This window comes from Nothoprocta perdicaria, unplaced genomic scaffold (genome assembly GCF_003342845.1).
Source record: "Nothoprocta perdicaria isolate Ctin4 unplaced genomic scaffold, notPer1 scaffold_384, whole genome shotgun sequence".
In the NCBI taxonomy this organism is placed as follows: Eukaryota; Metazoa; Chordata; class Aves; order Tinamiformes; family Tinamidae; genus Nothoprocta; species Nothoprocta perdicaria.
The window spans coordinates 203466-217889 of NW_020455626.1; the positions used below are offsets into that span (position 1 = coordinate 203466).

Genomic DNA, 14424 nt, shown 5'->3' on the forward strand with positions numbered 1-14424 from the left:
GACACGCGCTGCAGCCCGGACTCCTGCCCCGCCGCCACGCCGCCGCCGCGGAAGCTGCCGGCYGAAGCCGTCGCCAGCGTGGAGCCGCACAACGCCAACAGGAACAACTCGGCGGCGCYGCCGGCCACTGCCGCTGCCGCCGCGCGCGGGAGAGCGGCGCCCAGGCCAAGTAAGTTCCTCACGCTGCCGGCCGCCGGCTGCCGAGCGAAGCGGCGGCTCTCCCTGAGCGCTGAGCTGCCCGAGCGCCGCCGCCGCTGCGCCGCGGGGCTGCGGTCCAAGAGGAGCCTCTCCATGAACGGCATGCTCACCGGCCCCGAGAGCCCCGGCCTGGGCGCCGCAGCCGCCGCCTCCGGCTCCGAGTGGATATTGGAAAGCACTGTGTGACCGACCTGCTTTTGTTTCTTTCTTTTTTATTTCTTTTATTTCATTGTTAGTATTTTTATTTATTTTCTGTCTTAACGCGAAACCAAGCTCCCGGCGTCGTGCCAAACACCCCCTCCCGGGACCGGGCACCCGGGGTGCCGCTGCTGCCTCACCACGAGCGGCTTGTCCGTGCGGTGCCTGTGAGAGCCCCGGGCACGCGGGCTCCCGCATAGTCCCCACTCCAGTTGGGTTACTAACAAAACTGGAGGCGACATTCACAGATTTAAAAAAATAATAATAAAAAAAAATTAAGGGGTGAAAAAGCATGAACGAGCACCAGTGCCTTCCCTGCCCTAGGACTGGCTTCCTGGCTCTGCCGTAGCAGAAAACAAAAGAGAGTTTTCACAGAGAAAAGCCTTTTATAAAGGAAGGGAGATTTCCTCCGTGCTAACAAGTACCCACTTCTGGATTGAGCAGTAGAGCGGTGATTTTTAAACCCACCGGACTGTCCGTTTCTCTCCAGTGACAATGGTGTTGCCTTTGTTTTTAGGCAAATGCTGTACAGAAACAACAACGCCGTGTTGTTACGTTGTGTAAAATAAAACATTCCCTGGGTACGCAGCCCGTGTCGCCGTGACTGCCGGCACGCACGGTGCGGGGGGCCCGCCCGCGGCGGCGGCCTCCGGCACCGTCCTGCTCGTCCTGCGCCGAGGGAGCTGCGGCGGCCACCACGTGCCCATCTCCGAAGGGAGAGCAGGGCAGAGCGCGTTGGCACGAGTCCAGCCTGGAGTGATGGCMGCAGGGACGCGATGGCAGCCCCATCGTCACCTCGTGCATGTCCCTGGGCCTGTTTCCCCTCCGTTCAGTACGTGTCCTGCGCACGSAGGGACCTGGGGCCTGGTGTCCCAAGGTGCGTGTCCGATGGCGGCCCCGGGGCTGCTGGCCGCCCCTACGCACATCGGGGAAGGGAAGGGCGAGAGGCGCCACGGAGCCTGCGCAGGGGATGGCAGTGCCCTGCTGCCAGGCTCGCCTGGAGAAAGCCTGGTTGGTACTGCTCAAAACTCACCTGGTTGTGATGCTGGTGCCAGAGAGAGCATGGCCGAGCAGTTGGAAGGGCTCCTTAGGTGCCCCGTGCCCATTTAGTGTGGTCGTTGCAACACTTAGAGCAAGAGAAGAGCTGCAGTTTTCCCCCTGTCTGTCTGTGCTTGGATTAAATGTCTCCCAAGCTAAGGAAGYTCAGCTGGAGCGGCCAGGCCAGCGGGCATGGAGGGGATCGCGCCGTAGCTGAGGAGGCGGCTCCGGAGGTTTTCTGCTGAGGTCATTTAATTACCTGTGTTTGAAAAGCATCAGGCGGCAGCACTTTGCGTGGTGTCTCAGATCATGGGGCCATTGTGCCTAACGCTTTGTGGAAGTGATAAAGCATTAATAGTTTCTTGGGTTTAGGGAACCCGGAATTTTTAAATTTTATTCAAAAGACTGAGTTTCATGAGTGCTCCAGACTGCCGTGCACAGCTTGTTTAACTAAGCAGCCCCTAGGGACTGTATGTCGCGGGCTGGATTTAACCCCATGATAATTGTGTGGATGCGGTGCGCGGTGGGCAGCAGGGCGAGGAGGCGGCTGCGGCACGGAGCCTGTGCCCCGCCAGCCCCGCCAGGGGAACTTAATGCACAGGGGAACTTAGTGAGTGGCTTTAAGGTAGACCAAGTGTCCAAGTTAGAAAAGCAAAACAGAGCATGCAAATGCAAAGTCCATAGGGGGTGGTTGGTGGTGGCGACGTGCAGAGGTTTCCTTTGGCGGGTGCCCCGCAGGCCGGTGCTGCCTGGAACGGGCCACATGTCACATCGGGGCGGCACCGCGGGCTCGCTGGGGAGCCCGGTGCTGAGCGGTGCCGGGACGGGGCCCGGCAGTGTCCTGCTGCTGTCCCGCATGGGCATTGGTGCTGAGCAGTGACAGGACGGGGCCTGGACAGCGTCCCGCTGCTGTCCCGCACGGGCATTGGTGCTGAGCGGTGCTGGGACGGGGCCTGGACAGCGTCCCGCTGCTGTCCCGCATGGGCACTGGTGCTGAGCGGTGCTGGGACGGGGCCTGGACAGCGTTCCGCTGCTGTCCCGCATGGGCACTGGTGCTGAGCAGTGACAGGACGGGGCCTGGACAGTGTCCCGCTGCTGTCCTGCACAGGCACCGCGCGCCTGCCCCTGCCCTGGGGCTTTGCAGAGCACCAGGTAACTCAGCTCTGCAAACAAGGGTAAACGTGCCGACCTGCACGGATCCCCTGTGGCCGCGATCCTGCTTTCCTAGCGGTGCAGACCTCCGCGAAACCAAGGTGTGCAGGTTACTGGYATCAATAGGGGCAGGTTAAAGCACATGCGCTTTGGCATGAATAATACAAGAGCAACAAAGGCGAATCCCAGCATTGTGCTAACCGTCTGCTTTGAGGGATCGATTTGCTCCCGAGAGCCCGGTGCGAAGGCTGCTGCTGTTGAAGGGAGGAAGCTTAGCTTGCAGAGAGGGAAATGGAGAAGGGGAAATAATCCCAAATGTGGCAAATAGCTGGCTGCAGAGAGACCCCAAATTTCCAGCTTTGCTCATAGGAAATTAAATAGGAAAAGCTGTGCTGTCAGTGTTGTGCTGGAGAAAACCCCATCACATGGGTCTCTTCCGAGCTCTCCCAGTGCATTTTAGGACGTGCTGGTTCCCAGCAGGTGTGGAACTTGGGACTGGGCGCTCCGTGTCCCCCGAGGCTGGGCGGCTTTGCTCGCGGGCTCGGCTGTGTGCGTGTGTGGCACGGAGYGGCGGCGGCTGCAGGCCGTGTGTCTGCGCGCGGGCAGGTCGCTCTGCCTCGGCTCGTGGTTCTCGCTGAGGTTGTCGCTGTGCGAGTGCCCTTGTGGCTCATGGAGAGCAGCCCCTAGGCGACACAGGGCTGGTGCAGCGCAGGCCGCCGTGCCCCCGTCTGCAGAGCTGCCCGTGTGCCACGGATCTGCCCACAGGGCAGCTGGATGTGCCGGCCCTGCCGGCCCCACCATGGCCGGCCTGCGCGGGATGCGCCCACGGGATGTACTGGCTTACCCCATGGGATGCGCCGGCTCTGCCCGCGAGATACACTGGCTCCCCCCACAGGATGCACTGGCTCTCCCTGTGGGATGCACCGGTTCCGCTTGGAAGACGCCTCTCGGGAGGCGCCTCTCGAGGGGCGCAGGACTGCTGCTGGCCGAGGCTGGGCAGGCAGCAGGGTGCCCTGCCTGCCGCGGGCCCTGCTGTGCCCCGTTGGTCCCTGCTCGGGGATGGCTGCTCGGCCGCTGGAGCTGCGTGGGCAGGGGCCGGGCGGGGGGCCGGGGCCAGGAGGGCTCCGTCCCACCTGAGCTGCCCCAGCAGGAGCTGTGGCCCCCGAGCAGCCTGGACTACAGTGTCTTCTGCAGGAGGGATGTTTGTGTGGAGCAGGAGGTGAGGAGGAAGCCGGGCAGCCTTGTGGGAGTTCCCGGAGCCCCGCGGCCCTTAGATTGGGAGCACGGTGCAAGGCTGGTGCTGCCCTTGGCCGCGGGAGTGAGCCCCTGAGAGCAGCGGCCCTGTAGGCAGCCCAGAGACCTGTGAGCGTCCGAGCCAGAGCAAGCGCRGCCTTTGGACAGGGTGTAGTGCGTGCTGAATGCTGCTGCTGCCGTGCACTCCCCAAGGTAAGTGGCTGCCCTGGGGCGGCAGCRAGAGGCACCTCTGAGCGCTGGCACGGCTGCCGTGGGGCTTCCTGATGGGYAGGATCTGTGTCACTGGTGCCGTGCACGAGGGCTCTGATCCCATCGATGCAAACCCCGTGGGGCATCTGTCCAGGCAGCCTGGAGCCCGTGTGTTCTCCCTGACATGGCTTCTCTGCTTGTTTGTGAGCTTCGTGAAGGCGCGTGCCGGACAYGTACGCTTTTGCTGCTCTTCTGTGGCGTTTTCAGCTCCGTGAAAACTCCTAGAACTAGGGAAAGACTTGAAATCCCCACTGCAGAGAAAGGGCTGCTGGTGTCTGACCTCAGAGAGGTCAGAAGCCAGTCAGGGCTCTGTGAATGTGCTGCTCCGGGAGCAGTGAGTTTCCCCTCATGAGTTTTGGGTTTGGTGTGCAGCGCTGCGCCRGCCCTCACAGCTGTGGATGGGCAGCAGCAGCCGCCGGCGGTCATGGCATCGTCATGGGGATGCTCCGTGCCCGGCGCTGCGCTGTGCTGAGCGCGGCCGTGCAGGGCAGTGTTAGGAGCCGTGGCCGCCCGGCTCCCGCACCGTGCCGGGCTGTGCCGTGCCATGCCRTGCCGTGCCATGCTGGGCCATGCCGTGCCATGCTGKGCCATGCTGTGCCGTGCCCTYGCCGCGCGCGCCACCCCCTGCCCCTCACACCTCTGTCTTGTTTCTTTGCACAGACGCCGGGGCCGATGCCAGGAACGCCGGCCCTCTCCCGCTCCCTGGAGACGCTGCCACAGATGGTTTGACCCGRCAAAAGTCAATCCGATTCCTGCTCACGGAGGAGTGATCTGCTGGGCCGGGCTCGCCCCTCATGTGGAGCTGCTGCCCGAGCCGGGACCCCACCGAGGCCACCTGCATCGGACAAACTTGCACTCCCGTTCACAGATTTGTCGTCTCCCGTCTGCCACCTTCATGCTACATACCATTTTTCCCTGGTGTTAGGGGGTTTTATAAAATTGGAAGCAATGATGATGAAAAGCTTGGTGGCAACRGCTCCAGTATAAGTCATGTTAGATGTTGCYGGTGGTGAGTTCACAAACTGTACACATGGTAGCTGGTATCACCATAACAAATAAATGTTTTACTACGATGGAGTTGACATGTTGGCTGATTTGGAGAGCTTTGACAAGCAGCAGCAGTGTGTTTGGTTCAATGATGCTGTTTTCCCCCACTGGAGGTTCCCACGCTGGTTGGCAGTTGGGTCCCCAATGGTGTGCTGGTGGTGGCGGGTCTGGCATCAGCCAGGATATCAGAGCCAGCCTTCATTTGAGGAAGGTTTGCTTAAGGAAGGGCAGGGGAGGCCAAAGAGGGCCACAAGGAGCTCCCAGTGCTTTTCCATAGGCCAAGTAGGGCTTCTGGCCCTTCCCTTGGGCCAAGTGGAGCTCCTGCTCCTTCTCCTGGACCAAGTGGGGCTCTTGGCCTCCCAAATGTCCCCTTCTTCCTCAGCTATGTTGCCAGCTCCCAGCTGCTCCAGGCAGTGGTTCCCGGGATAGGGAGCAGTGATGACCATGTGTGTCTTGCCAGGCACAGCAGGACACAGCAACCTCTGCAGCACGCTGGGGACCTTGGTGGCCTTCATATAATGTCACTTCTGGCAAGGACGACCAGAGCGGGGGGGAGCTGGGACCCCATTCGGCTACTTCTGCTGGCCATGGCCATCCACTGGGCCCCTGATCTTTGCTTGCTTCTCAAGTGACAGGATTTCACATATTTCCTTTCTTTTCTTTCTCCCTCACCTGCCAAGAAACCCAAATGCTTTCTGCTGTAAGTATAGCAAGAGTCATGGTGAATCAGACAGCTCGGTTATAACTTCTTCAGAAGTAATCATGGTTAGCACGAAATTTGTCATTGGTGAGGCTGGCTGGCGTTGGCCATGAAGGGAGCAGGGGACGGAGCTGCTGGGCTCCGCCGTCTCCTCCAGTGCCGTCTCCCTGGATTGTGGAAGGAGGTGCGATCGGGTACCAAGCGCGCAGCATTCGGGGACACCATGGCCCTGGTTAGTTGCCCAAGGGCTCTGGGAATGTGCACAACCAGCTGCTGAAAATGGGGCAAAATGATGGATGCTTGGGCCAGTGCACAAGAATGCCGTGCCGAGTGGAGATTTTGAGGAAAAAAATGGCATTTTTGATCAGGAATCTGACTCATCGCCCTTATTCTTACCAAGTTTGACCTGGGATCTGTACATAGCCTGATTTTCGTATGGATTATAATGACCACCTGCATCGCTCAGCTCTTTCTTTCAGCCTGGTGTGACTGCGTCGTGAATTGTGAAGTAAGGAGGTGCCTAAATTGAGCAGTTTTGGGAGCAATATGTATTGGAAATGGACTCTGCCAAGTCGGCCCATCTCTTACTGCACAGCTGGTGACCCTACTGAAGTGACGGGACAACTGACCCTCCTAAGGACYCAGGTGCCAGCTGGCTCTGCAAAACAACCTCAGAGTGAGGGGGGAAGGATGGAAGGAGACGCGCGGCTGTTCGTCCTCGGACACCCAGCACGAGGCTCGGCAGCTGCTGGCGCCTTGTCAAGCCCCATGCCGTGACGTCCCACTGCACAGCCCGTATCAGCGCGCAGGACCGCGTTCTGCATTAATATCATGTCATTACCCCCATTCAATGGCTCCAATTTCAAGCTCTCATGCACAGAGCAGAGCWGCTTTCCTCTTGCTGACTCTTTTCCATGTCCTTTTAATTAATTTTCAATGTGAGTTCCACCTCTCAGCCCGGTGCTAGTTGAAATTCAGCTTCCACTGGGACATGATTTGCTGATGTTGTGGATCAGATTTTGCAGAGGGACAAGGGAGGTCCGTGCAGCAGAACACACYGACCGGGCACAGCAATCAGCCCATGAAGGGCTGCCGTGGAGGAAAGCTTTGCCTGCAGAGTCTCAGTGCTTCAGCCCATGTCAAGAGGTCGTGATGTAGAGGCTTGTTGTCATACCAGCCAGGGAATGTGACCTGTTAGGAAACAGGAATGTGGATACTTGCTGAGGTACTCTGAAAATCACGTCAGCTCATAAACTAGAGGTGCTAATGACATTTCCGTGGCTCTTCAATGAATGCTGCACCACCACCAGCAGAAACGAGCCTTCCATGAAGCAGCGTGCGGCAGCCAGCTCCACTCAGATGGTTGTAGATTGGCTTTTGATCTCCCATCCGATGCCCTTTTCCCCAGCATGTGTGATGTGGGGTTGGATGGCTCCCTAAGCAGAAAGCTACGTCGTACTTTAATGGCTTTCTGTGCCGGTGGCTTTGTGGGCATGATACCGGTTAGTGGCTAACATGTCAGCATTGCCACTGGTGCTCGTGAAATGAATAAATTCTATGGGACAGTGCTTGTCTTACTGGGTGAAGAAAGGTCAGGAGAAGATGCCTGAAGATGCCTGAAGATGCATGAGAGCCAGTGAGGGGCAGATGCTCCAGGAAACATGGAGCAGCAGCCCTTTTCTAAGCCATGTCCACGGGAGCTGCAGGGTGGAGCAGCCCGGGGTGCTGGCAGGTGGGCTGCAGGAGAGCAGAGGAATCRCGTCCTCGTGATGGGATTTGCTCGGAGTGGGAAGGGTCAGATGTCACACCCTGCCAGTGCTTGCGTTCCTGCACTCCTAGAAGCATTCAGTGCTCAGATCTGGTCAGGAATTTCCTGATTAAATACTGCTTTCATGCTTTTGTTCTGCTTTGTCTGTTTGCTTTTTTTTTTTTTTTTTTAGTAGGACAAAAAATGGATTCAAGAAAAAGCAAACTAGGCCAGAGCAAACCAGAATCTGCACAAGAACAGGAAGTGATTGGTCATGGGAAGTGGGAAACTTGGTTTTGCAGCAAGGATCATTCCCCATGTCTAATGCAGTAGCAGTGTCACTTGGCTCCAAACTGTCTAGAGAATGGGTTATCCTTACTGTGCCACTAGTAAATATCTATCTTTCCTTGCTGAAGCAGCAAGTTTATTTTCTAAGCTCTTCGTATTATTTGCTGCACACACCTTGGCAAATCACCTGCATCCACAGTTCATCAGGCTGCAAGGCCATGCCCACATTCACCTGCTGCTTCCCTGCGGGAATAGGTGACCTCCTGAGATCCCTGCAGCATGAAGCATCATGAAGATCCAGTGTGGTGCAGCATGGCACCGGGAAGCCCTTGTGCCAGGCTGGCTTGTGGGACGTGTCTGCCCATGGCTGCTTGTGCGTGGTAAGGTTTTATCACCACTAGGTTTTCATCAATGAGCTGTTTCTCAAACAAGAGTCAACATACTCACAGAATCAGAGAATGGTTGTGGTTGGCAGAGACCCTTGGAGACCACCCTCTCCAACCCCCTGCTCCAGCAGGTTCATCTAGAGTGGGCTGCTCTGGACTGAGTCTGGCTGGAACTTGGACGTCTCCAAGGATGGAGACTCCACCACCTCTCTGGAGCCCACTCCAGTGTTCAACCACCCTCACAATGATAAAGTGTTTTCTTAGGTTCATTTCTGGTTGTCTCCCTTTGCAGCTAGTGGTCCTTTCTTCTAGTTTGGCCTAAAACTAAATTTCATAGGCAGTTGAGTATCTTGCAAAACTGGTTGAAAATGCTGATGGAGGCTTTCTGAGCTTGCCTTGCAGTCTGTCCTTGTGTCAGTGGGGAGGTCCCCTCTGGTGCTGCTAGAGCTCTCCTGGCTCCGACGTGATTCTGAAAGACATTTTCTTCAAAGGCGGCTATGATCACTGGAATCAGGAGCACTGTCAGTGCCTGATGAAAGGGGATCCCTGCTGCTGCCTGAGCYATGAGGCTCTTGGCATCAGCAAGTGCATGTTGGGCATCTCCAGGTGGGTTTGTTCTCAGCATGAGGTGGAACTCAGCTCACGGGCTGGGGGGGAATTCTGCCTAAATGGGAAAACAGATTCTGCTGGGTCCATTCCTCAGCTCCATCTCTCCCATTTCCTTCCCATCCTATTGCAGAGTCCATCAYGGGTTCAGGAGCCTCCTGTAAGAGTTTCTTGGTGAAGGATGAGTGGCATGCTCCCGCTCCAATGTCAACTTTGAAATCTCATGAACAGAAGCCAGTGGAAAAGACAAAGTGTCGGCAGGTGTTCCAGAACCCCCCGAGGACAGCCATGGAGATCTCTTTGAGAAGACCTGAGGAGAAAACACATTATCTTGGACCTCATGAAGGACAACATGTGGAAATGCTGGGATGCCAGTACATTTTCCAGCTGCTAGATGGGATCTACATGTGCCAACGTGCTGCAGTCAGTAGCAGGATTCAGTGTCTTGGTGTTTGGCGGCACAGCAGGGAGCCTCCCCTGGTCTGAGATGTGCAGTGGCCTCCCCAGGAATGGCAGTCGCTGCCTGGACAGCAGCCAATGACACGAGGGCTCCTGCAGCCGACCTGAAGTTGCAGCCTTGGGGCAAAGGTGCTTCCCTTCCACCGGCTTACAAACAGGGTCTTAAATACGCAAACAAACGTTGGGAATAGCAGGCAACATCGGCATGTGGAGACATCATGTCCGGTTGTTTCCAGTCACGAGGATAAGCGTGGTGTTTCTTGCTCGTGAATGAACCAGGCTCTGCCCACAGCCTGGTTAGGTCTCTGCTCTCTGCAGCCCCTCCAAAAGGAGCTTTCCCAGAGGTGACAGCCACACCTGGGCTTGCAAAACTGAATTTGGCAAACAGCAGAGCCCAGATCTGCAGCTCTTCGATTTAGTAAACTGGAATTGCTCGTGGCCATCAGCAGTGTTATGTTTGCTGAGGTTTTTTCCCCGGCTTCACACTTCAGGTTGACATGCTCAGAAAAAAAGAAAAGAAGAGAGGACGAAAGGATATCGGGTTTAAAAAAATAGCTCAGGGGCGGGATGAGTAGCTGGAATGCTGCTGGAAAAGTGAAGCTGTGCAGCGCTGCTCTCCAAAGCACCCGCAGTACCTGTCTGCACGCAGCACAAAGGCCGTGGCCACGGCGGCCCCGCTGCCACCGCGGGAGCAGCGCGTGCCGCCGGCAGGGACACACGCGCCCGGCGTCCCCGGCGTCCCCGGCCGCTCCGYGCATCGGGGCGGCAGGGCCAGCACTTGCGGCAGAACCGACCTCCACACTGCAGCCCCGACAGGGTTAGCGAGGCTCCCCGTGCCCTGTCCCGGCGCCAGAGGCAAGTGTTAATTGTGAAATATTGATGATCGGTCGAGAGCTAATGTTCATTTTAAAGGGCTGGGATCAGGCTTTTCCATGCCTGTGTGTCACTCGGATGCCTTGCTGGCATCGACCAGAGCTCCGTCACAGACATGTCCTTCCTTTGCCCTTCTGGTCGCAAATACCAGCCACATCCTCCTTCTGCAGAGCACTTTTCACAGGCAAGTCTTGGCACTTCTCATGCAAGACAAACATGGCCAGGCAGGTTAGTAAGGTTCATCTCTAGAGGAAGCACTATCTCCCTCTGTGCGTCCCTGTTGCTCAGCACTGGTCTGCTCTGGTAGGAGGGTCCTAGGCAGGCTCTTTGCCATGGCCCGCAGAGCTCTGCCCCGCCACAGCTCTGTGCTCAGGTGGACGCCTCACTCCCTCTCTCCCCAGGCCTGCTGCTGGTGGTGATAGTGTTGGTGATGGTGGTGGGGATCACACTGCCTGATGACAGTGCTGGTGCTGCTGTTACTCAGTGCTGGCCAAAGAGCTAAAGGAACAGATGAGAGGTTTCCCTTCACTTTTAGCCAACCAGAACAGAGGGTTTGGAGAACTCAACCCTGCACCTCTGGAGCCCTTTGATCAGCGCATGCTTTGTAGGAATCCCTGTGCCAGAAGCTCCTGCTGAGCTCCTCTCAGAGGAAACGAGCTGCAGTGCTGGAGATGGAGCAGCCCCAGTTGGGGTCTTCCTTCCCATCCACGCTGGCATGTTTGGTGGCATCATCCTCTCCAAGTAGCATGTGGAAGTCACAGCCACTTGAGAAGGTGCTTTGCTCGGAGGAGCGCACCATGAGGTGGCATCTGCATGGGCACTGCCAGGGGCAGGTGACCCCGACCCCGCGCAGCGGCTCGGCTGGGGCGGCCCAGGCGTACGGGCGGGTTACACAGGGCTAAGCCTGTGGGTAAAAAGAGATAGCATCTTCCATAGATTATCCAACATGCATCGATTTTCAGGTGGATCGTTTCATCTGTGACACAAATTGATGGGTGACAGATGTTGAACAAAACAACAAGTTCCCAAAGAAGTGCCTTGCTGGCTGTGGGGTCGTTATCTGCACAGGTTCCTCTTGAGTCTTGGTAAGACGGTCAAAAATGAATAAAACCAATGAGTGCAGTGTGAAACCTGCTGTCTGCCTTAATGTGGACATTTTGCTGTAGGTGGGAGACCTGGCGACCCCTTCACCATCTGTATTAGAAATGATGCAGTCCTGGATTATAGAAGGTTACAATATACACAGCCATTTCTGTCCTCAAGTTTCTAAATGGATGTAATTGCACAGCTTTTAAATATTCATCCTCTACTAAATGGTCTAATATTTGTCTTCATTATTTAGGAGTATTCATCCCTAAAATCTGTCTGACCTTTAAAACCCCAAACCCAATTGAATTTTAAAATGCATTGAGTCTAATCTGCGTGTGGACTGATCTCCGCTCCGTCTTGGCTGGGTGTCAGGCTGTTTCAGCAGGCAGGAGCCAGTGGGGCCCGCATGCAGTGGAAGCGAGGCGCCCGCGGTGACTGCTGAATGGGGGGTGCAAATCAGGATTTAAAAAAAAAAAAAACCCCACAAAACTCCACATTTTCCCCCACAAGACATCTTCTTTCTCCTCCATGGCAAAGTGTTGGGTTCTGGAGTGTCTCAGCCTTTGCCTGCCACGCCGTGCCCCAGCCCCACGAGTGTGTGACGCAGCCGCACTGTCGTGGTGGTGCAGCGCGGGCCGGTTGAGCCCATGCGGCTCTGCACCGCCTTCCCGCCCGGGGACCGGCTCGGTGCCCGCGGYGCCGTCTGCGAGGGGCTGCTGCAGCACCGGCGTGGGAGGACGGGCTGCAGCACGGCCACGGCTTTCGGGACACACCTGTGCATAGTGGTGCGTTGTGCACCAGAGCTGCAGGTCTCCTGAGGACGAAGAGCAACACAGCTGCTGCCGGCACCACGTGCACACAGCCAGTCTGCAGCGAGCTGTGCTGCGCCTGCGTATTCTTGTGTGTTTTTGCTGATGTGGTGGATAAATGTCACGCACAAGTGGCTCCTCTTTCACTATCCCTGCACAATGCTGAGGGAATAAACAGAACACGAGGTCGACTGGTTATTTAAGAGGCAGCAGATACTTCAAAGTGATGCAGCAGGGTACAAATTGCAAACAGCGTTTTTGACAGGGTGCAATAAACTCAACTAAGGAATCCCTGTGATAGAGGCGAGCTGCAAGTGTGATTGAATGCCTTGTGCTTGGCAGCAGAGCCACGTAACCCACCACTGCTGCTGCGGGCCACGGGCAGCCAGCCCGGCCTTGCAGAGGGACCTTGCTCTGCTCCTCCACGTGCTCCCCACTTGCCAGCAAGGAGGTAGAGCTGCTCTCCAGCCAGCCAGGACCCAAAGAGCGTGTGATGGAGTGAGCTGCCTTTTAAAAGGATTGCAGTTGTTTGTGGGGGGCTTCCTATTTTACAGAATAACTGTGTGCTGCTTTCAATGCAATCCAGCTTGCACGGTCATGCTCTGCAAACGCCATCCCTGCCTGTCCCAGATTGCCAGGGAATGCTCCGTGTTCCCTGATAMTGCTGGAGAGGCCAGTGCGCTGAACCCGCTGGTAGGCAGTGCAGTGTCCACAGCTGCCTTGGGATGTGGTGAGGGACGAGCCGTCCCGTCAGTCTCCAGCAGGAGCTGTTGCAGGGCACCCGCGTTCCGACCCTGCTTGCAGCCTGCAAAGAGCGGCCACCGCGCCAGGGCTGCTGAGTGGCGGGTGCTGCGGTGCCGCGGTGACYGTGGTCTCTATGAGGCGCTTTTACAGCAACTAGATAATCTGGAATATAAATCTTAGTGCTTTTGCGACTGGACTAGAGATACACGCACATATATATATATAATATTCTAATTAGTCCAGTACAATGATAATCAGAGTAAGGATAAATCCACAGCCCTGCACCTCATGTGTGCTCCCTTCTGCCCATAACAACTTTCTGTGGACAATAATGTGGACAAYAAATGATATGGAAATATTTTATGGCAAGCCATAAAATTTCCTCTGAGATATTTGGCGTTTTGCTGGATGATTCCAACTAGTTGTCCTTGAATTCGCTGCATAGGAAACTATCTGCTGCTGTCTGAAATGGGCTATTTCACAGATCCAAAAAGTGGCTGTTTGATGGTGATTGCTCCCAGAGCATCTTCCCGGGCACCGTGCGCTTGATCCGCATGTCCCTGCTCTGCCTCTGCTGGCCCAAGGCAACAGCTCCTGCTGCCTGGGACGGGGCCCATGCCCTGGAAAAGCGACTCCTTATTTCCTCACAGCTGTTCTGGGGCTGCGGAGCTGAGCGGCGCCGGGGCACAGAGCGCCGGCTGCGGAGCTGGCCCTGGGCGCTCTCTGCCAAGGCAGGAACAGCCTCGCTTCTGCCGGCAAGGGCGTGGAATCATCACGGCTTTGCTTCGCAGTTTGCAGCCCTTCACTGCAGTTATTTTGCGAGCATCTGAAAGCGGTCAGGTTTCCATGAGCATGCGCACATGTGGAGCGTGTGTCGGGAGTGCCCGGGACAGCYGCGTGGCCACGCAGGGCCCCTGCTCACCGGAACCCTTCTTGCTTCCTGGTTAGCATTCCAGCYGAGAAAGCAGCTAAAATACAGGACATTTTAAGGGCTTGAATAATCATTCCACCACCTAATTTATGGTAAGTTATGTAAAGACTAAGTTTATAGGAAGTATGAGGTTTGCTTTTACTCATTTACTTTTGTTGGAGGCTTTTTGCTAGGGAAACAGATGAGAAGCAGAGAACAAGTAAGGAGCAGACACTGTCACAGGAATGGAGCTTTGCAAATCCCTTAAAATGCTCCACTCATATGGATGCAGAGCAGCCCAAGCTGCACCAAACTGTTTGGCATATGGATCCGTGCAGCAGGAATCTGCGGAGAGCAGAGGCTGTGGCACTGTGCGGCATGTGAAGAGGGACTGAGAAAAGCAGAATCTGCTTGAAGAAAAGTGAGAGTTAATAAACGCAACTGGGGCCAACGCGGGTGCATTTTGCTCCCCACAGGCCGTGCAAGGGGCCCTGCTGCAGGCATGAAATCTTGGGAAGGCAGGATGGCTTTGCTCCCTGAACAGGGACTTCCTGAACAGCTGACAGCTGCTGCTTTAACTTTTTCCTTCCTTCCTTCCTTCCTTCCTTCCTTCCTTCCTTCCTTCCTTCCTTCCTTCCTTCCTTCCTTCCTTCCTTCCTTCCTTCCTTCCTTCCTTC

The 14424-nt window shown here is 56.2% G+C and overlaps 1 protein-coding gene across 1 annotated transcript in view; it reads left to right on the forward strand.

Annotated features, from left to right (window-relative positions):
- Positions 1–1019, forward strand: part of LOC112952027 (leucine-rich repeat and fibronectin type-III domain-containing protein 5-like) — a 3516-nt gene extending 2497 nt beyond the window's left edge. The window contains exon 3 of the mRNA XM_026044803.1: positions 15–1019. Within this exon, the coding sequence (XP_025900588.1) occupies positions 15–384 (370 nt within the window). The 3' untranslated portion in view covers positions 385–1019. The remainder of the gene's footprint in view (positions 1–14) is intronic.
- The last annotated feature ends 13405 nt before the right edge of the window (positions 1020–14424 follow it).